The sequence below is a fragment of the Geotrypetes seraphini genome, chromosome 13, assembly GCF_902459505.1.
Source record: "Geotrypetes seraphini chromosome 13, aGeoSer1.1, whole genome shotgun sequence".
Taxonomy (NCBI): Eukaryota; Metazoa; Chordata; class Amphibia; order Gymnophiona; family Dermophiidae; genus Geotrypetes; species Geotrypetes seraphini.
In genome coordinates, this window is record NC_047096.1 from 39476938 (window position 1) to 39504838 (window position 27901).

At 41.9% G+C, this 27901-nt stretch overlaps 1 protein-coding gene across 4 annotated transcripts in view; it reads left to right on the forward strand.

Moving 5' to 3' along the window:
- Window positions 1–27901, forward strand: part of LOC117347856 (galactosylgalactosylxylosylprotein 3-beta-glucuronosyltransferase 1-like) — a 125414-nt gene that overhangs the window by 77205 nt on the left and 20308 nt on the right. For all 4 annotated transcript variants that reach the window (XM_033919308.1, XM_033919307.1, XM_033919309.1 and 1 more), the window contains exons 4-5: window positions 17800–18278; window positions 23163–23459. In XM_033919308.1, the coding sequence (XP_033775199.1) occupies window positions 17800–18278; window positions 23163–23459 (776 nt within the window). The remainder of the gene's footprint in view (window positions 1–17799; window positions 18279–23162; window positions 23460–27901) is intronic.

The following is a 27901-nucleotide window of genomic DNA, read 5'->3' on the forward strand; positions in this document are numbered from 1 at the left end:
AACGCTGGAGCCCTGAGATTTTTTGAGAGTGGACTCTACAAGGAGGCTCTCATGGGGCAATTGGGGTTTGTCAAATCCCGGAATAGGGATGACCCGGTATAAACTGTCCAGTTTTTTAGGGGCACCTGGAACAGTAAGTGGAGTCTCCAAATTTTTATAAAATGTTTCCCGTAGGATATCATGTACAGGAAGTTTAAGAAACTCCTTGGGAGGTTGGTCGAAGTCCAAAGCTTCTAAAAAGGCCTGGGACTTCTTAGAGTCGGACTCAAGGGGGATGGAGAGAGCTGCGGACATCTCCCGAAGGAACTTCGTGAAGGAGGATTGCTCGGGCTTAGAAGTGGTTTCAGCCATGGAGGGTTCCTCATCTGTAGAAGAGGCATCCTCCTCGGTACCGAGTGGGGATTGCTCCCATAGGTCTGGGTCCCTGATAGCCGGCTCAGCATGGCGGGTTTTAGAAAGGGACTTGCCAGATCGCATGGATACGGTGCCGGGGGATGAAGACCGGCGTCGATCCCTGTCCCTGGAGGAATGGTGCCGATCCCGATCCCGAGACGACCGGCGTCAATCTGGGGCCTGGGAAGGGTCTTCTGCCGAGCAAGTCTGAAGTGCAGGCTGAGCAGATAAGACCGGCATGGATGTGTTCAACGGTACCGAGGGAGTGGATACCGGTGGAGCGGTGCGAAGCTCGGGCTGGACCGGTACCGGAAGGAGCGGTGCCAGTAAGGTTGGAAGGAGCTGTTGGAGTTGCTTCTGTAGCTGCTCCTGAAGCTTGTCCTGGAGGATGGCCGAGATTCGGTCCTCCAATGGGGGCACCGGTACCGCTTTAGATTTCTTCGGTACCATAGGTGCTGCTCGACGCTCCGGCGATGAGGAGGCCGATGACGAGGCACTCACCGTGATCGGAGCGGAGCGTTTACGGGATCGGCGGGACGTCGGAAGGACCGGGGTCACCGCTGTAGCTGGAGGTCGCTCAAGGGAAGTGGAAGGCTTCTTAGCCGGCTTACCTGGCGCTATGGACCCCGAAGGAGGATCAGGCGGTGTCGATGTGGTCGGTGCCGATTTAGGCGGTGCCGTCGACGTCGGGGCCTGATCCATGGTAGAACCGGTACCGAAAAGAATATTTTGCTGTATTTGCCGGTTCTTAAGAGTGCGTTTCTTGAGAGTAGCACAGCGGGTGCAGGTGTCAGCCCGATGCTCTGGACCCAAACACTGAAGGCACCAGTTGTGTGGGTCAGTTAGAGAGATCGGGCGTGCACACCGCTGGCACTTCTTGAAGCCCGGCTGAGGGGGCATGAAGGGAAACACGGCCTCCGCGAAATCAAACCCGGAGGCTTGGATGATTACAACAGGCCCCGCCGGGGCCAGCTGCAAAAATAAAGAAAAAGACTCGAAAAAGAATTTTTTTATTTTTTTTTTTTAAAGAATGAAGTCAAAAGACAAAAATAGAACCAAAAGTGGATCAAAAATCGCGAGCGGGAAGGCAAATTGAGAGTTTTCAACGGCCGTTGAAAAGCACATGCGTCTTCTTCGCTCCGCGGAAACGAAGAAACTGGAGACCACGCACTCCTCCGTCGGGCGGGAAGGCACCCGCGCATGCGCGGTGCGGCCAACTAGAACTTTCTAGTTAAAAAGGTCCGTACCGGGGCTCCGTCGGTGACGTCACCCATACGTTAAGAATATGCTGCCTGCTTGTCCTGGGATAAATCAATTTTACCACTGTCAGTCTAGCTGATCGCGAGCGAGCTCTACATACCTCCATAGGCAGCATTGGGCCAGCAGCACTCTAAACAGGCTGCTTCAGCCTTGTCCACCTGTGAATTCACTCTGCTGCGTTACTGATGATATCATCAGTAATGCGGCAGAATGAATTTAGGGGCAGACAAGGCCAAAGCAGCCTGTGTAGAGTGCTGCCAGCCTGACACTGCTTAGGGAGGTATCGTATGTAGGGATCGCTCACAGTTGACTGGGTTCGGATGGGAGGGAGGGAAGGATGGAGGTTCGGCTGCACAAGGGAGGGAGGGAAGGGAAGGGAAACTGCCGGTGAATCCCGGGACCAGGGCTTATTTTTGGGTTAGGACTTATATTAAGACCTACCCCAAAAATTCTGCTAGGGCTTATTTTGTGGGTAGGTCTTATTTTCGGGGAAACAAGGTAGTAGCCCCAGATTGGCCTCTGGACATGGTGTATAGATCTAGTAAGGCTCCAATGGGACAGATACATCAAGCTACTGGTTCAAACAAAGCTACTCAGTCAGGGTTCAATCCACATGGAGAACCCAGATCAATTTAGCCTTACGGTATGGCTACTGAGTGCTCAGTCTTAGTATACAAAGGATATTTGGAGGTAGTCATTTGTACTCTTCTCCAAGCAATTAAGCCTTCAACTGTTGCGGTCTACACTAAGGCCTGGAGGGCTTTCAGCTCTAGTGCACCAAGGATAAGGTGGAGCCCTTCAAAGCTCCAATCCTGGTGATTCTTGCATTTCTCTAGGCTGGAATAGAGAAAGGCCTGGAGGTGGTATCTCTCAAAGTTCAGGTGGCAGGCCTTTTGTGCTTACGAGCTTGGGTGGGAAAGATCTCACTGGCATCTCATCTGGATGGACCAAATTTTTGAAGGGGGCATTCATAGTTTCATAGTTTAATAAAAATTTGATTAAACGCTTAACATAACATTCAAAGCATTGTACAATTAAAAAGTTAAAATATAAATTATAAAATATAAAATGGGGGAACAAACAACATAAAGAGGACTAAATCTTCATACAATTGGACAGACTTGAATTAAGAAAGGGCAATGTAAACAAGAAGTAAAAAAGGGGAGAACTACAATTTTTAAGTAAAGTAAATATGAAAGGATAACACAATAGGTGTAAGAAGAAATAGGGATTGGCTTCAAAAATAAAAGACTGAAAAATTACAAGACCCATTCGTAGCCATCTTTAAACAGAAAACTTTTTAAACTACACTTGAATTTGTCCAAATTTTGTTCTGCTCTAATAAAAAGTGGGAGGGAATTCCAGATTAATGGAGCAGTGACTGAAAAAAATTGTGGCTCGACGAATGCCAATTATTTTAAGTGAAGGAACATTGAGGCTATGTTGTGAGGTGGACCTTAATGTTCTGGGGGGATCATATGGTATTAAAAGTCTGTCTAGGAAGGCAGAGGCATTAGTCTTTTGAGTTTTGAAAGTTAATGAGGCAATTTTGTATGTAATTCGGTGTGCGTTCTTTAATAATCATGATCAAATCTTTTCGAGTTAGTAATAATTTTAATAGCTGTATTTTGGATAAGTTGGAGACGCTTAATGTCTTTTTAACACAGTCCTTTGTAAAGGGAATTATAATAATCAATTTTATATATGATGAGAGAATGAATTACGATGTTAAGAGCCTTTAGAGTCTAAAAGAGGAACTAATGATCGGATCATCCTGAGCTTATAGAAACAGTTTTTGACCAGGGCACTAATCTGAGGACGGTATGTGAGTTTATTGTCAATAATGACACCTAAAAATTTTGTAGAATCAGTACATTCGAGTGGAATGTTGTTGATGGATATTAGCAAAACTAATTGTAATCCTTCTTTCCAGGGGAATAGAACAGTGCTTGTTTTTGTAATGCTTAAAGAGAACATGTTTGAAGTTAACCAGTCATGAATATTATCAAGTTTGAGGTTAATAGCGGAAATGAGTTCGATGGATCAATGACATGTAAAATTTGAATATCATTGGCGTATGCGTAAACAGTGAAACCGATTGACTGACAAAGTTAAAAGTGGGGCAACGTAAATATTGAATAACAAAAGGGATAATATTGAACCTTGTGGAATGCCAAAATGAGTTTTAAAAGGCTTTGATATGGAGTTATTGAAATGTAAAGTTGAAGTTCTTTCGGAAAAATAGGATTTAAACCAATCAAGAACCTGGTTTGAAATTCCAATAGAAACTAGTCTAAGGAGCAGAAGTTGGTGATCTATTGTGTCAAAGGCTGTGGCAAGGTCCAGTGAGATGAGAATCACAGATTTGTGTTGGTCTAGAAAATAGTGGATGGTTGTGGTGAGACCTAAAAGGGAGTGTTCTGTTGAATGTTTCATACGGAAACAAGTTTGGTTGGGATTTGTCCACATAATCGGAAAGCTGGTTAAAGACAATTTTTTTGGTTAGTTTCACTAGAAATGGGAGGTTGGCTTTAGATCGATAATTTGTGCAATCCATATCATTATTTTTTGGGTTTTTAATAATTTGATATAAGATAGAGGGCTCCTTTTACAAAGCTGCGATAGCATTTTTAGCGTATGCAGAGTTTTAGCATGCGTGGCTGTTTAGTGCAAGCTAAAACCGCTAGTGCAGCTTTGTAAAAGGAGCCCAGGATGTTTCCAATCCGCAGGTAGACTGGCTGAGACAAGACAATTATGAATGATTTCGAGAATATAGGGACCAAAGATAGAAAAATGATGTTTTAGAATAAATGGCGGAAGAGGCTCTGTACTGGTTCCTTTGATGATCAAAGATTTAATTATGCATTCAATTTCTTTCAGTGATGATAAGACAAAATTAGAGCAGGAAGCACAAAGCGTGCTGCTTTTTACTGTTCCGGAAGAGGTGTGATCCTCCGGGATCTAAGGAGCTTGAGATTATATTTATGGTCTTGTCCCTAATTAACTTGATTTTAGTTTGGAAAAAAGTTGGCTAAGTTTTGAGCCAAAGGGGATTGCTCCCTGGAAATGACCATTTTGTGTTTGCAATAGCTCTTCGGACTCCGAGGCGGAGAGGCGGCCTCCGCCTCGCATGGAAACTTCTTTCCGCGAGAAAGCCCGAGAAAGTTTAGAGGAAGCTGCGAAGAGGCAAGATGGAGGGCTGTTCAAAGGCCCACCCTATCCCGGCTACCCGTTCATCATGATCCCCGACCTGAGCGGGCCTTACCTCCCCAACGGCTCGCTCTCTCCCACCGCCAGAACAGCTGCAGCACAAAAGACAAATTCAAGGCCATTGTCCGTTCTTGAATGGAATGATTGCTGCCTCTTTTGTAGTGAGGTAACTACAATGTGCAGAGCTTTCTAGGAAACTTCCTTGGAGGCTCTTGGTGATGGCACATAACTTAACCTGCATGTACCATCTGGATGTGGTGAGGGTAGGAGAAAGGCTCATAATGAGTGAAAAAAAGGGATATAACTCTCACTCCCCAAGTAATTAAAACGGAGATCTTTCTGCTTATTCCAGTATAATGGGAATGCATTTCAGTAGAAAGCATGGGTGAGCAATCACAGTCATTAAGGGTAAACCAATAAGTTTATAAGAATTAAGTTTCTAAGTAACTTAGCAAATGATGGCAGATGGACCTGCATGGTCCATACTCATTATCAAGGTAATGTTGAACCAATCAGTTAAAAGGCTCAGCGGCAATGCGCAGGACAAGGTTTCTGCACTTTAAGTTTACTTTTATTTAATTTAAACAGTTTTTCTTCACTCACCGGCCTCGGCAGCCGCACCTGGACCGAGCAGAGGAAAGGAAGCGTGGGAGCGCACTCCGCCCCTTTCCCCCGACGTTCCACCACTGAGCCAGTTAAAAGGCTCAGCAGCCAACGGCGCGCAGCCGTTCGGCGCGCCATCGAAGGCGCACGTCAAAGGCGCCTTAGCGAGCACCTTTGCGAAGCAACCTCAAAACCATCAACCACTGACTTTGGGAACGGTCTCAACACAGTACAGCGACCTCGAGCCGCGAAGGAGGTCAGCTCCGCCTCCCAAAGCCAGAAAGATCCAACTACAAGACCTATTTTCCACACAACAGGGAGCACAATCACCCTTGCCAGCACCCTGAGCCAGCACAAGACCACATCCCCAATCATCAAAATGAAGTTATCCCCGAAATCACACACTCATGCCACCCTACTGATAATCCTCCTCATTACCAGTTGGAAAGTAATAGCAAGCAACCTACCCACCTTACCCGCAAGTTCCTATGCAACCAATATCCAAAATCTCAACAGGAGATCCCTCACAACAGGAAACTCGAACCATCATTCAAGCACTCAACACCCTATCACCCTAACATGGAGTAGAAGACCTGCACACCCCAAAACCAAACCTCAACATCTTCCCAAAACTCTCATCTACCCTGAAACGGAACACATTCAGCAAACAGACATCGCTTCCATAAACTGTGCATACGTAAACATCAGAACCATAGGACCCAAAACTGACCATATAAAAAACTGGATAATAACAGAAAACCTAGACTGTCTCTTCCTCACAGAAACCTGGCTAACCTCAGACACAGACCCTAGAATAACCGAGGTATGTCCGCAGGGGTACAAAATATCAGTGACCTGCAGAGAGAAAAAAAGAGGAGGAGGTCTAGCAATAATAATCAAGGACTCCCTTACCCTAAACATACTAGAAAAAACATCCACCCCGCAAATGGACCTCCTCGCCTGCCATCTCACAAGCACTACTCTAAAAAACTCACTAAACTGCTTGCTCTACTATATAACACCAGGCAACTGGACCACTGTGAGACCGGAATTTGAAAACTTAATTTACCAAAACTCCTTAACTGCGGAATACAACCTTATCCTAGGAGACCTAAATCTTCACCTAGAAGACCCAACTTCCACACCAACAAAAAACTGTCTATCCTTCCTCAATGCCCTGTCCTTCCAAATCCTAAACCGACAAACAACACATGAAAAAGGTCATCAACTGGACATTGCAGCATTCATGACGCACCAACCATCCACCCCAGCAATTCAAACCCCCAAAGGAACCTGGTCCCCATCGCTTTGGTCAGACCACTTCACATACAACTTCAAAATCAACTGGAACAAGAACAAAACCACACCTCAATCTAAAAAAATAACATACACCTCCCACAAATATATCGAACCAACCACCTTCTGGTCAAAAGTAGATGAATCAATCCAAGACCAAGACCCAAAAAACTTCATCTCTCACTGGAAACATATATCCACCAACATCCTTGATGAACTAGCCCCACTACAAACCAAAACCAGAACCAGCAGAAGATCAGACCCATGGTTTGACAATGAACTGCTCCAACTCAAAAGACAGTGTAGAAGATTAGAAAGAAAATGGAGAAAAACAAACCTAGACCAAACAAAAATTGCTTGGAAAAACATCATCAAACAATACAAACGAATACTAAAAGACAAGAGGAAAACTCATTACACAAATTTTATAGGCACAGAAACCCAAGACCCCAAAAAACTTTTCCAAATCTTAAAAGATCTGACAGACACCAAACCCTACACAACCACAAACAATATCCCACCCCCATCAGCTACCCTCCTAGCAGATCACTTCAAGAACAAAATTACCAATGCCAGAGCCACCCTCGATTCTACCCCTTCCCACCCAAACGTAATCACAATTCACCCCACAGAAAAAGATTCAACCGCAGCAGACAGAACTTGGTCTCAATTCACCAACATACAATGGCCCGAATTCAATAACCTCTACAAAAAATACAGCCACGCCTCCTGTGACTACAACCACTGCCCTTCTTATCTCCTTACTACCTCCAGTGTAAAATTCCGTACACTACTTCTACATTGGATTCAATCCACGCTCACGGATGGCATTTTCCTCACTGTACTCAGCAAAATCATCATCACTCCAATCCAAAAAGATCCAAAAGGACCACCAGACCAACCTTCCAACTTCAGACCTATTGCCTCAATACCGCTATATGTCAAACTTATAGAAGGCCTAGTAGCCAAACAACTCTCTAACTATCTAGATGACCATAACCTACTCCACCCCACGCAACCTGGCTTCAGAATCAATTTCAGCACAGAAACTCTCCTAGGCTCCCTTATGGACACAATCAGACAACACCTCAGTACAGGGAAAAAAATGCTCCTTATACAATTAGACCTGACTGCAGCCTTTGACCTAGTTGATCACAATATCCTTCTGCAAATCTTGGACGCAATAGGCATCTCTGATAAAGTATACTCTTGGTTTGAAGGCTTCCTAAAATCCAGAACCTACAGCGTAAAATCAAACAACGAAAAATCAGAACCTTGGTCAAACCCCTGCGGAGTTCCACAGGGTTCCCCACTATCCCCCACCCTCTTCAACCTATACACTGCTTCTCTCTGAACACATCTGAACAATCTAGGTATAACCACCTATAGCTACGCGGACGACATTACCATCCTCATACCTTATGATCAGCCTAAACCCACCATGCCAAACATCCTACACCGAACACTTAATACAGTTATGATCTGGATGAAAGATCACAAATTTAAACTCAACCCAGACAAAACTAAATTCATCCTCTTCGAAAATGACAAAATCCAAACCTCAACCAATTTAGAACTCAACTCAATCAACAATCCCATTCAAACCACCATAAAACTACTAGGAATGACCATAGACAGATGCTGTACCATGCAACCGCAAATAAACAAAACAATCCAGAAATCCTTCACAATCATGAGAAATCTGAGACAAGTCTGGAAATTCTTTGAAAGAAATCAATTCCAGCTTATAGTACAATCCCTAATCCTAGGACTGCTAGACTACTGCAACATCCTTTTCCTCCCATGCCCTGCTACTATGATTAAACAACTTCAAACAATCCAAAATACAGCCTTGAGACTCATCTTCTCATTGAGAAAATATGACCACATCACAGAAGCTTATATCAACTCACATTGGCTACCAATCCAAGAAAGAATACAATTCAAATTCTACTGCATGCTATTTAAATCCCTAAATGAAGACAGTCCTTCTTACCTGAATAACCGCCTCAACCAAGCATACACACTCAGACACAGAAAAGCGCACTCCCCATTCATACCTCCTCCGATCAATGAAGTAAAAAGATCAAAACTTCACGACGGCCTCCTAGCCACTCAAGCCGCAAAACTGGATACCCGGATCTCCAACCTGCTGATGACCACATCAGACTACAAGACATTCAGAAAAGAAATAAAAACAATACTTTTTAAGAAATTCCTAAATCAGCCCTAACTTCACCTACTATTAACAACGCCAAAATAGACAAAAAATCTACCCTCACTACATCAGCAATAACAACTATGCTACTAATGTAACCTCCATTTACACACTTCCTGTAAACTGTATTTATCCTTGCCCCGAAATTATCTATTTACCACTCTAATTTATCATCGGTTCCTCCATTGTAATCCCGTTTATAAATCTTTTGTAAGCCGCCTTGAACCGCAAGGTAATGGCGGAATAGAAATCCCTAATGTAATGTAATCCCTAATGTAGGTTAATTTTTTTAAGGATAGAAAAGAGAGCCGATGAGTTCTTTGCTTTGGTGATTTTATCTATTTAGTATTTTTTCTTTATTGCATTTAATATTTGACGATAGTATTGTGAGTGTTCCTTGTATCTGTAAAGGTTGAGTTGTGTGGGGTTAGATCGCCATCTGCATTCCCAGGAGTGCATTTGTTTTTTTAAGGAGGAGTAAAGTGGAATTAAACCATGGATTAAGTTGTTTTTTAATAGAGATAGTTCAAGTGACAATTGGTACTAAGGTATCTAGAAGAGAACGACATGCTGTGTTCCAAATTTGTAGTTGTTCATTTGGGACTGCAGTTTCAAAATGTTTGATTTTAATAGAAAATAATGTTGGGGTTAAGGATTCATTAAGATCGTGAAAATCTCTGGAGGAAATGATCTTGGGTGTTAAGGTGACTGCTGAGGAAGGCTGTAATGTATAAGATGAAAAAATGAAACTATGGTCGGACCATGGAACTTGTAATATGTCTGGCTTTTTAAAAAGTGAGTACTGATAGATATGATTTTTGTACCCACCTAATGTATGCCCCTTTGAATGGGTTGGGCCAGAAAATAACGGAATAAAGTTGAGGTCATGTAAGTGGGTCAAAAAAATCTAAGGTTACAGGATTATTTGAATTGTCAAAATGTATGTTAAAATCACCCAATATGAGTGGGAATTGGGAGGCAGTTGAAAATTCAGAAAGAAGAGAAAGAACTTGCATAATAGTAGTCTGCCTAATAGGAGGGGGAATATACAACAGCATTAAGGGCTCCTTTTACAAAGGCACGCTAGCGGTTTAACGTGCGTAATACAGTGCACTAGACACTAACACCCAAATTCCATAAAAGGCGTTAAATATTATGCACAATTTGGGCATGTGCAATTTATGCTCAAATCTTTTTTAATAGAAAAATAGAACCAACAGAATCCAGATTATACAGAGTCAACAAAGCACAACTGTGCAAAAAAACATAACCCACCCAATACCACCCCAACAAAGCATAACCCCTCCCCCCCACACACACACGTGCACATGAGAGCAGTAATGAAGGCGACCCAGAGGTCTCTAACACCCCAGGGGTCCGGACTCTTGTGGCCCTTGGACTAAATTTAAAAAAAAAAGAGAAGGGATTGCAGTATCTGGTGCCGAGCTAAAGTTCAACATTTCACAGACTTTCTAATGAATAGTATTCAAAATGAAGCTAAGCCCTCGGGGACAGAGAATTCAGATAAGCATCCCAAACGAGCAAAAACTGACCACGTCTGCACAGGCAGCCCACCACCTCACAGGCCTCCCACAAGGAAAAATTATGTTCCTACCTGTTAATTTTCTTTCCCTTAGACGCAGCAGATGAATCCAGAGACCAATGGGATAGCACACATCTACCAGCAGGTGGAGATAGAGAAACTGATTAACAGGTGGTCCCATTGGCTGGCACTCCTACTGTATCTCCAGTATAGCTCCTTGCCCAAGCATCCGTAACCATCAATAGGCATAGTATTGAAAAAACTTCTTACCCATAACAAATCTCAAAAGGCAATAATACAGAATACAACCCTCAATAATAACAAACTTCGAAAGTTGCAAAAGAAAAAAACGACAGACAATATCCAGAAAGGGTGGGGCTCTGGATTCATCTGCTGCGTCTAAGGGAAAGAAAATTAACAGGTAAGAACATAATTTTTCCTTCCCTAGCAACAGCAGCAGATGAATCCAGAGACCAATGGGATGTAGCAAAGCAATCCTCAATCTGGGTGGGAAGCAAACGCCGCCTCCGCAACAACCGACGCACTAAACGCATCTACCGCATGCACCCCACATCCAACCAGTAATGCTGAGAGAAAGCACTCTCGGAAGACCAAGTAGCCGCGAGACAAAACTTCTCCAAGGAAAAAACCTCTGGACCGAGTCCAAGTAGCCATCACTCTGATGGAATGGTCATGAAGTTCTTTCGCCAACCGCTTCCCTGCCATCAAGCAAGCATAAAGAATGTCCTCCTGGACCCATCGAGCAATGGAGGCTTTGGACACCGCCATATGTTTGAGGCGTCCCTTGAAGAATACAAAAAGGTGATCTAAACAACTAAAAGTCATTAGAAACCTTGCTTGCGGAGAACGCTACGCACTTTCAAAAAATGCAGTGAATAAAAGCACGTCTCCCCATTTCTCCTCCCAGGAAGAAGGAAGGAAAAGTGAGCGTGTCATAAAAGAAAGGATGACACCTCCTTAGAAAGAATTGTGGTACCGTCCGAACTGATACCCCAGATTTTGGAAATCAGAAATAGGAATCCCCACTGAACAAGGTCTGCAACTCGGAAAACTGCAGAGCCGAAGCCATGGCCACAAGAACCCCATGTTCAACGGCACAAGGAGGAAATGAAGCCTTCGGTAAACTGCGAAGAAGTACCTGAAGATTGTACTCCGGACAGGGCTTTCTAAGAGGTGTACAAATATACCATACTCCGTTTAGGAACTGAACTACATTAAGCTGAGAAGTAATCGAAGAGCAATATACCTAGCCCTTGTAACAAGCTAAGAATGGCACTTGAAGCTGAAGGGAATTGAACGCTAAGCCCTCGGCAATACACCTGTGCCAAAAAGGAACTCTGGAAGGATGCAAATGTTGAGAAGTATCCAAGAAAGGAAAAACCTCCAAAAGGAAGCAGAAGCCACAGGTGAAGACGTCTGTAGCGCCTGGATAAGAGAAGAAACAACCTGCTTCGCATAACCCTTACACGTCAGTCATGACTTCTCAAAAGCTAGGTCATAATACCAAAGTAGTACGAATATCCATGTTGATCGGACCCTAGGTGAGCAAATCCGGAGATACCAGGAAACAACTTAGTCTGGCTGTCGAAAGACTCATCAGATCTGCATAGCAAGGATGGTGCAGCCAAGCCAGAGATTCTACAAATACTGTGCCCGGAAAGCGGCTTGAGATGGCAAATCCAAGCCACCATCAGCCAGGGGAAAATACTGAAAAAGAGAAACCAGAGGTGAGAAAGAAGCCACGCTGTTACCCCCTCTAACTCCCACTCCCTGTGCCCACCGAAGAAGCTAGGAAGCATTGAATTGTGAGAAGAGGCCATGAGATCTAGTTCCAGGAGATCTCACGTCCATAAAAAGAGCTAGAACGCCTGAGCCAAAATTCCCAATATCCAGGATGTAGAAGATTTCACTATTACTAACGTTTACACTTTCTAGAGCGTACACAGTGCTGTACACTGTAACATACAATAAATGGGCCATGCTCAGATTTCACGGAGAGAAAGTCTATCCAAACTCTTTTCCTTACCCTGAAAATGATCTGCCAACAGAAGAGAAAGATGAGGGTCCACCTATTGAAGTAGAACAACTGTACCTGGCAACTGAGTACATCACCTACTGCCCAAGCTGTAAAGAAATACCCCCATCATAATACTGACTGAAAGGACCCTCAGCGGCATTCCAAAAGAATGGTTTGAAGCTCCAGAAAGGTAGCCTGACCATGCTCAAGAGTAGAAGATGAACAAATACTGAGTCGCCTCTTAAGACCAGACTCCTGGAGCTGAGGATGGAAGGCACCGAGACCCCCAACCCGACAGCCCGGGATGTTTGGTGGTCATGAGCTAGTCCAGCAAAGATCGAGGCATGCCTTTGAAAAGAGAAATCTCGCTGAGCCACCAAATCATACAGAGCGATGCATGAGGAGCCTACCAAATAATTGGAGCCTGAGATACCGGGAACCACCGAAACAAAAGCGACTGCTGTAGCGTTATAATGGGAAAGCAAGCCGAAGTTCCCACTGGAGTCAGCAACATGGATCCTATAACCTATACAGAATCCCATACTCTGGGTCATGGTGACCAAAGAAGAATGCAAACCTGAGACTGTGACCCATCGCCCTAGTCTCTGAGAAGAAACACATTTCTCTCCTATATGAATAAAAACATCTCCCCGATATACCTATAAATACAGGAGAAAAGAGCGCTGTGCAAATTTGAAAATTCACGTCCAAAGAACTGAGGAAAAGAAACCACCCTTTTCGTGTCAGTCAAATGGCCCGACTGGAAGACGTCCGAATCAAGCAGTCAGTCAAGAAGAAATTAGGTGAATCACCTGGTAGCGCCAAAACGGTACCACTGCCCACATTTTCTAAAATGTTCTTGAAGCCTTGGGTAGGTGAAATGGCATGTGCCAAAACCGAAAGCACTGCTCAAAAAGAGGCAAGCAAACCTAGTGCCGATTTGGAGTCCATAGGGAAAATGTAAATATTCTCCTAGTTGTTCTGCAGAAATGTGTAACCCTGAGAAACTAATTCAGCAGAATGGGATACAGCCAGCCCAATGCCCCCATCTTGGGCACCATGCAGTAAGTGGAACAACGTCCCTTAGTTCCCGAAGAACTACAAGAACTGCCCTGAGGACCAGTAACACTGAAAAGGGACACAAAATATAGAGACTCCAAGAACGAACTGGAAACCTGAGGAGGATGCAAAGTTGCAAGCATCCTGAAAAATCTTCACAGCCCCCTGACCTGACATTATAGTGTCTTCTCCCTAATGAGAAAGCCTGAAGAGTCATTGGAAGAAGTCAAGATCCCCTCAGAATGAATTGCAGAAGGTCAGGGAATGGCAGGATGAGAACTGTAGGATCTGCAAGAAGATTCTCCTAGGAAAACTCAAGTTTCACAATGTAAAGAGGAATATACTGGAACCATGAAAACAGTACTAACTCCATGCAACATGAGCGAAATACATATGTCCTTTAAAGTGAATACGTACTAGACTCAATCAAGATGCTGCATCTACCGCCCCGTGGAAAACAACAGCATCCTTACAGGTATCAGACAAAGCTCACATCGCTAATGAGAGCTTCAGGGATGAGGCTAACAGCCACATAGCGTGTGATCCTCCGCGGGTTTGATAGAATAGGTAACTGGCTCCTGGTTAAAAGAAGCTGTACAGCCTTTCCTGTCTGGTTGGGGGGCCCGTCTAGCATGTGCCATGAGAAAATGGCGACAGGAGAAACCAGCGTGATAAGCATGGAAATCTGAAGTCCAGGCCCCCTCAGAAATAGAGAAAGAGAGTCCTGGCCGCAGGAAGATGTGCAGTGTCATTATGCCCATAGAGACAGCCCGAATTTAGAAACTGTTTGTACTACCTTTAGGCATATATATCCTGTGCCACTACTAGACACATGCAGCTCAGCACAGAGGCCCAAATAAGGACAGTTACCAACAGACAAAGGCTCAATCTGCAGGGACCCCAAGAGAGACAATGAGATACCTGTGTGAAATACAGGGCACTATCTTACTGCTGATCTCACCGTGCCTTGAGTTGTCGTATGTCACCCCAGTCCGGAGACAAACCAAGACTGGGTGACCTAGCACAGGTCAGAGTCTCTCTGGTAAACCCCTTGAGTGCTAACCCCAGAGTCCGATTAAACAAGCAGCTTCCTTCAATGGAGTACAGCAGGAACACAGACATAGACATATAAATCTGCCCAAGCTTGTCCCAAAGCTGGTGAAACACATACAACTTGTCTGAACTGGAAAGGAGAGAAGCCCCGGCATGCCCTGACCAAAGTCAGCTGGAAACAAACTACCGGAACGCTGCAGCTCTCCCGCCATCGCCGGAGACCCAAGCGCACGCCTGATTCTTGCTGACACGTGGCTGCTGCATCAACGCTCCTAGAAACATAGTCAGATTCAAGCCCCGCAAAATTTACCCTGCCGCGGCTTGCATAGATAGAAAATCAGACTCGGGGAATAACCAGAAGAACGGCCCACAGCGCCGGAAAAAACATGTCCCATCTCATGCGCGCTGCTATAAACCGGCACCTGCACAATCAGCTGCACATGGCCGTGACAAACACCAATGAAAGAGAGCCTCAGAATAAACAGGACTACTACTGCTGCACTGAAACCCAACAATGAGAACAAGTGCGAGCATGTAACTGCCGCGCTGTAACCAACAAGGAAACCAAGCGCGTGCATGCAAAGGGCGGGAAGTCCCGGCTCCCTCCACGGATTTCTAGTCATAAAACTTAGCCTCAATAAAATATCCATTCCTTAAACATACGTTGACCGAACCCACATTACTAAGACTTCCAAACAGAACCTGAAGTTCAACCAACAGTAAAAACCAGAGACATACTCACAAGCTTGTTGTTAGGGCCGGTTGAAGCCAGTTAAAGCTGGTTGAGCAGCAGTATCAGAGCAGAATGTAGCAACTGTGGTCTTTTTTTTTTTTTACACAGAAGGGAAAGAAGAAAAAAATTGAGATCCAGTCAGACCCTCTAGCAATGGAGGGAGGGTGAGGCAGGAACCTGGGGGGGCCCAGGTATAACCCCTAAAGCCGGCACAGTTCAGCTGGACACCCCTGTCTCACTGAAGAGAAAATCTCAACAGGAGAAATAGCATTGCCAGCTCACTGAAGAGAAACCTCAACAGGAGAAACAGAATGGCAGTCTCACTGAAGAGAAACCTCAACAGGAGAAAATAAAGTTCCAGTCACAGCCAGAATTCAGGAGCTAGTTGAATAGCATCCATTTCCTGCTGGGAGATAGAGAATACTGGAGATACAGGAGGAGTGCCAGCCAATGGGACCACCTGTTAATCAGTTTCTCTATCTTCGCCTGCTGGTAGATGTGTGCTATCCCATTGGTCTCTGGATTCATCTGCTGCTGTTGCTAGGGAAGGCCAAATTATGTACCAAGGAATGCCATCCCCAAAAGGACGGTAGTTCCGGGACTGTCCAATTTTGCAGGATGCATTTACGAGCAAGGAGACACACCTTACGACACCACAGGGAATCCCCCTTAGGCAAACTGCGGAAAGCTCCCAGGATGTCCAAGACCAATTGCTCCACCGTGCCCGAGAGGATACAGGGGAAAAGGCGTTGGATATAAGTTACTATAGTCCTCTAAAAGGAGCGTATAGTCCAACAATCCCAAAAAGAATGAGCAAAAGTATTTCTACACTTTCATTTAATGACCATCTCAACTCTCTGGTAAAAAAATGTTTTTTTAGTCTTCACATGTTGAGAAAAGTGAGATCCTGCTTCCACCAATATTTTGCTGTCCTTGTACAATCAATCATTCTTTCCAAACTGGACTATTATAACTCCATCTATCTAAGTCTAACCAAGAAAAGTCTTCAAAGACTTCAGCGGATCCAAAACACTGCGGCTAGGTTGATCTTCACAAAAAGTAAATTTGATCAGGTTTCCCCGCTTCTGTCAAAACTGTACTGGCTTCCAGTAATTTCTAGGGTTCGCTTTAAATATGCCTGCCTAACATTCAAGATCCTGCATGGCATTCTTCCTCCCCTAATTCTACTATCTTGGAATTCTTCGAGACCTGACACTACCAGATCCGCCCAAAAACTTAAACTATCTTTCCCCCCGTTAAAAAGCATCACTTATGTAGGAAAATTAGGGAAATCTCTTTTCTTCAAAATCACTGAGCTTTGGAATAACCTTCCTGCCCTGCTGCAGAATCTGGGCTCCTTCCAATTATTCTAAAAGCATCTGAAAACTTGGCTATTCTCAAAAATGTAAATCTCGCTACCCTCTTTCCAGTCACTAATTCTTAATATGTTTTTCCTTCCTTATATTAAAATTCCTGTAAACCATGCCAAGCTCTATCTTTATGGAGAGGATGCAGTATATAAACTTAAGATTTAGTTTAGTTTAGATTATGTTGTAATAATTTCAAAATTCAAAAGTAATATCAATATGATGTGTAAATAGGGTAACCATAGAGATCCCCATCCAGGGGAACAAGCTAAGCCAATAGTGGTTTTATTCTTTTGACTATATGGAGATGTGGATCTGTACTTTTCTATTGCATTCCAAAAGAAATGGGTAGCTACATCTCCCTGAATACAGTGGAGTAAAATCAAGGCTGTTTCAACTTGTACCCTTTCAATACTGTGCTATATGCTCTTTAGCGAAAAGTCATTTCTAGCTAGCTACAGAACTGCTACTTTAAAAGTGCAATTTTCAAAGCTTTCCACGTGAGTAGACAGTTGTTTACCTATTGGAATAGCATCACTTCAGATGTTCCCTCCACCAACACTAGGGTTACCAAATGGCTCCAGAAAAAAGGATGGAGACATCCGGGTTAGGCACCTACATTTAGGCATCTTTTATAGAATCTGAGCCTCAATTTATAGAATCCCAACTAAGGGCAGTTACGTGTATAACTGCAAATAAGTGCAAATTAACCCCAATTATAGCCAATTATTGGTTATTAATGCCAAGTATCAGCTAATTTACCAATTAAGTTATGCATATAACTAGCATTATTCTATAACTTGTGCACCACAACTTTATATGTTGAGCGTTAAATTCTATGTACATATTTATAGAATTAGAAGGTTAGTGTTCTATGCATGTGGATTGCAGTATTAATATAAAATTGCCCAAGAATGGTTGAAATCCAGATTTTTCTAAGATAGCAGCTCACTGAAGCTTAATGCTTTTAGAGGTGAACAGTTTAACACTGTTAGACTCTGATCTATGGTTGTCTTCTTCTAATAGATGAAGGAAGTGATGGAAGGTGGGATCTAGGCCAGGGCTCAGACTTGAAGAAGAATTGTTCATCTGACAGAGACGTAGTGGAAGTGGTCAGGACGGAATACTTTTACACCAGGCCACCTCCATGGTCTGCTAACCTAACCACTATCTATGCTATCACACCTACGTATAGTCGCCCATTACAGAAGGCAGATTTAACACGTCTTGCCAACACATTGTTACATGTGCCCAATTTGAAATGGATTCTTGTGGAAGATTCCCAAAGACGGACCCCTCTTGTAACAAGAATGTTGCGAGAGACAGGACTTAACTACACCCATCTTCATGTGGAAACACCCCCGAATCCCATTTCTCGAGGAACAATGCAGAGGAACCTAGCTCTCCGGTGGCTGAGGGAGACTTTTAATAAAAACAACAGCGAGTCTGGAATTGTTTACTTTGCTGATGATGATAACTCCTACAGCCTGGAGCTGTTTGAAGAGGTGAGGAGACTTTTTTTTTTTTCAATTAGTTTCCTAGTCCTGTGCAGTTAAATTTCCAGATATTAGTAAGATTAATTTCCAAATTTTTCCCTTCTGTCCCATTATTCTTTTACTTTGGGCATACTTTTCTTATGGCATTGGGTACAATGTCAACTGTCTCTCTTCTCCTCTAGCATAGTATTTGATAATGAACATAGAGCAGAGGGTACTTAATTTAATCATGCTTATAGGAATACATGCTCAATAGCTGCTATTTCTTTTTCTCAAGTTCTACTAGACTAGCCCAGACAAATGGATTGTGTCATTCCACCAGCAGATGGGGACAGAGAAACTGCTGTCATCATCAGTACAGTATAAGAATTGGTGCAGCCTTGGAACTTGTTAATATCCCATGCCAAAGCTGAAATTCTTGGGACACCAGGCCGCCCAGTGGTACAAAGTGTTAAGTGGATTTAATAAAAAGAAATTAAAAACTGGTTTAAAAGATATTTGGAGCATTGAGATTAAGCATGAAATTACTGCATCTCAATGGCCACGAATTTGGTCTTGGAAGATGAAATGTACGGTGTCAGCATCTATGAGACAAACTTGGTTTTTTCTGTTACATAGAGCGTTGTGGACCCCTGTTAGGTTACAAAAATTAGATAGTTCTTTGTCTAATAGATGTTGGCATTGTCATCTGGAAGTAGGAACTTTAGATCATTTATTGTTTCATTGCCCATGTATTATGAATTTTTGGAAATCAATTTGGGACCAAATTAATAATTTATTAGATAACCCAGTGGCATTATCTTATGATACTGTGATATTTGAAATGGAAATGAGAGCAAAAAGTCATATTTCTTTGAATAACAATAAAATACTACTTATGACGACTGGTGTTGCCATTCAGCAAATTACATATAATTGGAAGGATTGGAGGAGATTAAATTACAACTTCTGGTGGAATTCTTTATGCCATATCTATAAAATGGAAAGGTTTATTGCATTACAACGGGGTTATTTTAAAAAGATTCAGGATGTGTGGAAACCATTAACAAAGTATTGTACAGATTAATTTAAAATAATTTCCCTTATTTTTATCAATTTAAGGTGCAGTGAGGGGGGAATTTTATTATTACATGTTTTATATGATAATGGAATATATGGGTGGGAGGATGGGAAAGGGGAAGGGATAAGATTTTATGAAATGTATCAATGATTGTTTGTAAGTGATGTATTTATTGTTAATGTGAATGAATATATTTAATACTTAATGTAATTTTGAAAATGAATAAAGAATTTAAAAAAAAACAACAAAAAAAAACATACCAGTAAAAAAACCACTTATAACTAACAATTTGAACAAACCAAAACATACATCCAACTAGGGACCCCAGACTGACTCAATCTCTGTCAAAACAATAATCGTAGAATGGTCCCTCACATTTACAATACTGAAGGGAATAACGAGGAGCTCTAGTCTTCTTAGTGGAATCCTGAACTGGTCTAGCAAGACTCAATTAAAGAAATTAGCAGATAAAAACACATTCTCCTTAATCTTCCTGCTAGACCAGACCAGATAAATGGGACATTTTCATGCTTCAAGAACCTGGGTGAAAGACAATATAGTTCTTAGATCGGTGTTTCTCAATATGTGGTACGCGTACCCTTAATTCGAGAGTAAAGATTTTCCTGACTAAAGTTTTAAATTTCTTTTGTGAAGATGAAGTAGTCCATATATCAGTAATTGCACCTTCTCACAGTCAATGCAGCAACTATTCTCTCTGAAACTATTTTTAACAGTTTAGTGAAGTTTGGACTGTTACACCTATTGGTACCCATTTGCCCCTGAAACATTCCCTTTGACAAAACATGGCCATGCTGGTGATGTATGTAGAAAACCTGGGAGCTAAAGTATTTTTTTTATTGATTAGAACTGTCTATACCGTCTTTAACTGCACAGGCTAGCCGCTAATGCCTCCATTCACGAGGCGTTAGTATTTTGGCTTGCCGCGGGGGTTAGCGCGTGATGAAATGTCTGACGCGCTAACCCCCGTAGCACACCTTGATAAAAGGAGCCCTTAATTTCAATCTAAATGTAGATGACAAAGTTTCCACTTGTGTGTGAATAAAAGCTATATAATTTAACACTTCTGAAGTGAGTTTGGTTAAAGAGATGAGTATTGAAATGTCATCTGCGCAAACATAAAATTTTACTTGTAAACCATGTAATAAATAATATAAAGGTGATAGGTAAACATTAAATAAAGTTGGAGAAAGTGGTGAACCCTGAGGGACTCCACTTTCATTTACCCATCTGGTAGAGTATTGTCCAGCACTTACCTGGTAAGACCTATTTTTCAAAAACCCTTGAAACCAATTCCCTACCCTACCTGAAATTCCAGTGGAATCCTTCATACTAGTAATATATTATGGTCAACTAAGTGAAAGGCACTACTCAAGTCCAGTTGTAGAATAATTGCGCTTGAACCCGATTTGAATAGGCTATGGATATGATCTACTATTGAAGCTATAACTATTTCAGTGCAATATCCTGAGCGGAAGCCAGATTGAAAATTATGTAAAATTTCAAATTTATCTAAATAATTCACTAATTGCACATTTACTAAACCTTCAATCACTTTTGTAAATAAGGGAATAGAAGCGACTGGTCTGAAATTGGATGTATTAGTTATAGTTTCTTTCATATCCTTTATAATAGGGGTGATTCAAGTCTGACCTTTCTCACTTGAAAACGACCCAGCCACTAATAATGATACAATCCAATCAAAAAGTTTTGATTTTAAAGTGAGCGGAGCATTTCTCATTACAATTGGAGGACAATCATCAAGTTGGCAATTCTTTTTTGCATACTTAGAAAATAAGTTACAAAACATCGTCCAATAGAGGAAAGTTGAATTGGGACCAGGACATACCAGCCCTGATTCTCTCATTTGATTGGGATGAAAATAATTCAAAATTTGCATACAAAGTTGAATCTATGTGGGTTCTTAAATTATGGATCTTAGCTTCAAAGTACTGAGCTAAAGCCTCTGCTGATGTTGGACTTTCTAACCTTGATCTTGTTTTAGATTCTGTATTAAAGAGATTATTAACTAATTTAAATAACTCTTTACTATTTGTATTGGATTTTCCTACTTTCTGAGCATAATATTTGGTTTGTTTCTCCCTAATCAAGGTTTTATCTCTAATCTCCATATTGATTTATCTTCCACCTTGCCTGATCTTCTCCAGACTTTTTCCTTCTTTCTCACTAATCTTTTTAACTCTAATAATTCATTGCCATACCATTTATTTGATGTTCTTGTTCTTTTTAAATACGTTTTGAATGGTGCTATTTGATCTAATATTGAGAATTGAGAATCATTTCAATCCGATAAAAAATTCTTTTCTTGACCTGAGGTTGGTAATAAATCATAATGGGCCCAAAATTCAACCTGATTAATTTGATCTCTGCTAGTAATTAACATGAGTTTCTTAAAACTTTTTTTGATTTATCACTCCTAACGTATTTTCTTGGTCTAAATGTAAGTTTAAATCGCCAAGTATTAAATTATATGGTCCAGCAATTGAATGAGATAAAACAAATTCATAAAAATCATCTTTTACAATATGCCATTTCTTCGAAGGGATATAAAATAAAGTTACCATTGAAACATCAACCAAATCTGAACGAGACAAACGACAAGTTAATATTTCCCAATCAAAAGTAGAAGTAGAAGAAAATGAATCAACCTTTATAAAATCAAACCTTTATAAAATCAAAGGAATCTTTCAGAATAATAGCTAAACCTCCACCTCTCTTTCTATCTCTGGATAGAGGTAAGATTTTATAGTTATGTGGAACATATTCATTTATGATTGGGTCATCATTAGATATTAGCCATATTTCTGTTAGAAAAAAGAAAATCTAATTTTGAATCTTCTAACCAATCTTTTATTAACGAGGTTTTATTTCTAAGTGATCTAATATTCAGATATGATCCTTTCAAGGTAATAAAGCTAGTATTTACAATAGCATCTTGTCGACTAATATGAATCAGATTCCTATCTCTTCTAGAATGAGGTTTAGGAAGACTCCGGTTAGAAGTAAGTACTGATATTTGAAAAGGCCCATCTTCAGAACAATTATGTAATAATCGATATGCATCTATTAGATAGATTCCCTGTCTGTAAGATTTAAACCCAGTATAATGTACTGGAATGGGATTAGAAAATTCAGTTGTAATAGCCCAGCTTTTATAACAAATTAGGTATAAAATACCCGATAAAATCATAGGGTTATTCTTAGCAATCATTATAATACTACCAAGTCAATTACTAAATAAATCATCAATAAGTAAAATATAAGAGTAAATATCCAAAACCAGTAATAGAAATGAATCTAAGACAACTTAAGGTTATACTTATCAACAGAGTCGATGATTAAAAAGCTGAGTAGCAGCAAACATTAACAAATAACATCCAAGTCCTGATGGTAAAGTGCAGAAAAGCAGGATTCTGATGGCATGGTTAGGCAGACTAGAGAGGTCATATGGTCTTTATATGCCTTCATTTTTCTAGGTTTCTATGTTATTTCTCTATTTTAAATAATTTTCTTCATTGCTGCAAATGGTTTAAGATTTCCCAATTAACAAGCGGAATTAAATTATTAAATAATAAATCTACTCTATTATTCAGGCAATACCTCTTACTTAAGCAGCCTTTAATTGGCACTACTTTAATGTGTTATTTTAATTTGTATTTAAATTAAAATAAACACTGCTTTGATATGTTAATAGAAAGGCTGTCTCACAAGTAAATAAACTAAAAGGGGCCCCTTTACAGGATAGGAGCGCTTCAGCAGGATACTACCATTCACTTTCTTTTCTCTGTGACCAGATGCGTACCACCAGGAAAGTGTCAGTGTGGCCTGTGGCCTTTGCAGGAGGCTTGCTTTACGAGTCACCCAAGGTGAATGCTGTGGGGAAGGTATATGGCTGGAAAACTATGTTTGATCCTCACCGGCCATTTGCGATTGACATGGCAGGTTTCGCAGTGAACCTCAGGCTGATCCTCCAGCGATCTCAGGCATACTTTAAATTTCATGGAGTGAAAGGTGGCTACCAGGAAAGCAGCTTCCTTCAACAGCTGGTGACCCTGAATGACCTGGAGCCCAAAGCTGCCAACTGCACCAAGGTATTTAATCAAGAGGGTCTGGACTTTATCTCCACTAGTGTTTCCAATTGAAGATAGAAAATAAAGTAGTATCGGACAATTCTATAACTGGGCATGCATGGTGCATGCTCCTTTGTGCACGTGTGGAGTAAATTAGCACTTACAGGTAGTGATGTAGTGAGGGGGGCGGTCCACCTCAGGCACCATGTTGGAGGGGGCACCAGAACCCCTCCTCACCTCCCCCCCCTGCCACCTCTTCCCATTCTTCTCCTAGTCACGCATCCCCCTTCCTTTCCCCATATCTCTAGTTGTTCACCGCCGTGAGCGCAACCGCATCGGCTCTACCGCTGACATCACTTCTGGATGCCGCGCATAGGAAGTGATGTCAGAGGGAGAGCTGACGGGGTCATGAGGGCGGTGAATTATAGATATGGGGGAAGGGATGGGGTGTGCACGCAGCAGTGGAAGGAGCGGGGGGTGGAGACAAGGACGGTGAGAGGCGCCACCACCCTGGGCGCCTCTCACCCTTGCTACGTCACTGCTTACAGGTCTAATTATCCTAAGGGCTATTCTGTAAGGGCATGCATAAATGCTATAAAGCTAGATTCAGTAAATGCTGCCCAAAATTGGATGTTGTTACAATCCAAGCTAGATTGTATCCTGTAAAGGGTTCTCTGCTAGAGTGCCCTTTACAGAATACTAGTTCAACACAAGTAAGGTTGCCAGATTTCCTCTATGAGAAAAAGAGGACACCGGGTCCTGCCCCATTCTACCCACAACCCCACCCCATTGTGCCTCCAGCTCTGCCCCATTATACCCCCATCCCACACTGCCTCCCCACGAACCTCCCCGAGCTCAGGATTACGTCTATGCATGCGCAGACATCGGCATGATAAAGTCATTCACATGTGTATGACATCATTGTGTCGACAACTGCGCATGTGCAGATTTAGGGCGGGGATTTCCAAAAGACAGACAAACTGCCGGGTTTTGGAAATCCCTCTGGGCACCTGGACAGTCCTCTAAAAAGAAGATATCTTCAGGTTTTCCTGGACATCCGATAACCCTAGGCACAAGCATTTACACCTGCCAAAAGCTGTGTAAATGTTTGCACCCAAATGATGGATGTAAAGGATGCAAACCCAGGTATTCTATAAAATCACTCCTACTTTCCAAGAACACTCCTAACCCACCAACACCCTTCCCATGGCCACATCTCCTTTCTATACTAGGAAAGTAGTATTTCCATACTAGGAAATGTAGGTGCACATTTTATAGGGCAGATTCATGTGTAACTCTGAATTACTATCAATTAAGTGTCAATTAATGCCAACAATTGATTATTATCACCTAATTAGTTTATGTGCAGATTTGTGATCTGTGCCAAAATTTTGGTGACCTATGCAGAATTTGGTAAAAAGTGCAAAACTCCAGGGAAATTTACACATGGGCAAGGCATGGATAGAACATGTGCAGGACTCCCAGTTACACACACCTTGCCACATTTTTGCATCCCAAATACCCCAGCTTTATGGCTGGTGTAACTGTGGGTGCCGATATTTTAGGGACACCCCATCTGATATTCCGCACTATTTGATTAGCCAGGAACGGCTCCTGGCTAGCCAAATAGCACATAGCTAGCTATCCACCAATATTCAGAGGGAGATGATCGGCTTTGTCCCGCTGACTTTCCCGTTCAGCAGATTGTTCGGTAACTGGCTATGTCGCATGACTTAGCCAGCCACTGCCAATATTCATTGGTTCACTGGCTAAGTTCAGCAACCAGATAGACCTGTATAAAAAGGCAGGTCTATCTTTGGCTCCTAGGACTTAGCCAGCCAACCAATAAATATTGGCTCAGTCAACTATGTTTCAGCCAGCCTAAAAAAAAAAAAAAAGCGGAAATTCAGTGCAAGTTGCCAGATACGGTGCCAACACTAAATTTCCAGTTTCACTGCCAACCACAGGAGAAAGGCAGCTGTCTCCTACGGTCTGACTATCAGGTTGACCAATGCCAGCTTATGATAGCATTCTATAAAGGATCTGGGCACCCAGATGTTGTCGAGGGATAGGTGCTCACCATGCAGCATCAGAGTGCCCAAAAGGAGGAATCCACTTATATATTGCCATCTTAATTTCCAAACAGAATATGAGCAGGTAAAGATTCTAAGACCCATCTAGTTTGCCCCATTGTTCTCTACCTTCCCTTTCACTATTTCATCAATAAGGCTCCTTTTTGTCTATTATGTACCTCCAAATCCAGTCTAATACATGAGGGATCTTCAAAAAGTTTCCGCCCTTTTATTTTTTAAACACTATTTATTAAAAATCTCAAAAGCAAATTACTGTATAACACTTTTCGCACATAATCACCCTGTTTTGCCTAACTGGCTATTCACATGACATTTTACAGCACACCCTCTTACCACTTTTCCTGCCCCCAACCATTTCCCGTGAAAATATGAAAGTACAGAAACTTTGTGAAGAGCCCTCGTAATTTCATTTGGTTGATTGCATAAAATTATCCATCTACAATAGAATCAAATTTAGCCTTGGAGATTACTAGGTATTTGGTGTTAATGTCACTGCATTTTCAAACATGGAGGGCCATAATCAAAAGAAACGAAACATCCGTCTGATTCGGATGTATGGTGCTAGACGCCCAAAGTTGGCGGTGGTAAAATGTCCATTCTTGAAAAATACATCTAGAATATTTTTTTCCCGAAAATTGTCTGTCGGGACATCTAGGCTATTGATCATCCAGACCGCCAGTACATCTATCTTTATACTACATTTTTGACTAAAAATTTGTCTAAGTCTCAAACGCACAGAACAAGGCCATTTGGACATTCTGATGGACTTGCCACCCAGACATGGCAACAGAGCAGTGGGGCACCTTACAGGGCACAGCTGTGAACTTCACAAAAAAGGGTGCTACATAAACATCTCACCAGAACTCCCTTATAGGATATGGTGAGCCCTCCCCCCAAAAAACCCACTATACCCACCGGTCTACAACCCCAATAGCCCTTATGGCTGCAGGTGGCAATGTTGGCAATGAATAGGAATATCATATCTGCCTTGGAACGTCTAGTACTTTAGAACCAATACTTTGGGTGTTCCAGAAATTAAACTGGGCAGTGGGAAACAGCGATGGCATTTAAATTAGTGTGTGCTTTAATCTAACAATCATTTTTGGCCGACGTCAAAATGTTTATATAATTATTATACAGATTTTAGGGGCCCTTTTACTAAACTGTGTTGTGTTAAGCTGTTAACGTGCAATTTACTGTGTGGTTTCGGCTAATGCCTAACTGCAGTAACAGTTTGCGGTAAAATGTTCATTAGCATGCGGCAAATCATTCAAGGGACAGTCCCTTTTCAGTAGAGGTTATAATCTAATCAAACAGACAAACAGGACAAGTAGGAGGTCAGGAAGTTTCTCAGGCATTGGTGCTTTACAAGTGAGTGGGGGTTAGGAATTAAAAGCAACCTCAAAAAAGTGGGCTTTTATGATAGATTTGAATGCTGCCAAGAGCTTGATATACTGACTCAGGCAGTCTGTTCCAGGAGGACGATGCAGCAAGAGAGCAGAAACGTAGTCTGGAGTTGGCAGTAGAGGAGACGGGTACAGATAAGAGAGACTTGCCCAAAAAATATAGGGAGGAATAAGAGAGGAGATATTGAGGAGCTGCAGAGTGAATGCACTTGTTAAGTCAATAAAAGGAGTTTGAACTGTATGCAGAAATGGATAGGGAGCCAATGAAGTGACTTCAGGAGAAGGGTGATGTAAGCAAAGCGACTTTAGTAGAATATAAGTCATGCAGCAGAATTTTGAATGGATTGCAGGAGAGAGATGGTTATGTGGAAGACCTGTAAGAAGCAAGTTGCAGTAGTCTAGGCAAGAAGTAATAAAAGTGTGGATAAGGATTTTGATAGTGTGCTCGAGAGGAAGGGTCAGATTTTGGTGATATAGAGAAACAACAGATTTTAGTAGTGTGTTAATGGCATTTTCTTTTAGGAGACTTAACTAGGTAGGGCATGGGTGAAGAAGTTAATGCATTGCTCATATAATGTGCTGACAAACAGGAAGTGCTGCATGCCTATGCTTTAATTTCAACTAGAATAGCATGTGATAATAGACATTTTAACAGAGCTCCTACAGTTGACATTCAAGGAACACCCCCCCCCCCCCAACTGTTAGCTGTGTTAATTATGCACTTACCCCACAATAATATCTTGCATTTCAGTGTGTTTTTTTTTTTTTTTAATTCTTTATTTGGTTATTTGTTACAATACATTAATAACAAATATTCATGAATGACCACAACAAACTCAATATAGAGAACATAAAAAATTTAGGCAATTATCAACCGTGTCTTAGTCCACATTATCATGGTCGCCAGTACCTTTTTTTTTAAAAAAAGGAAAGGAAAGAAAAAAGAATCAAATCCATCAATCTA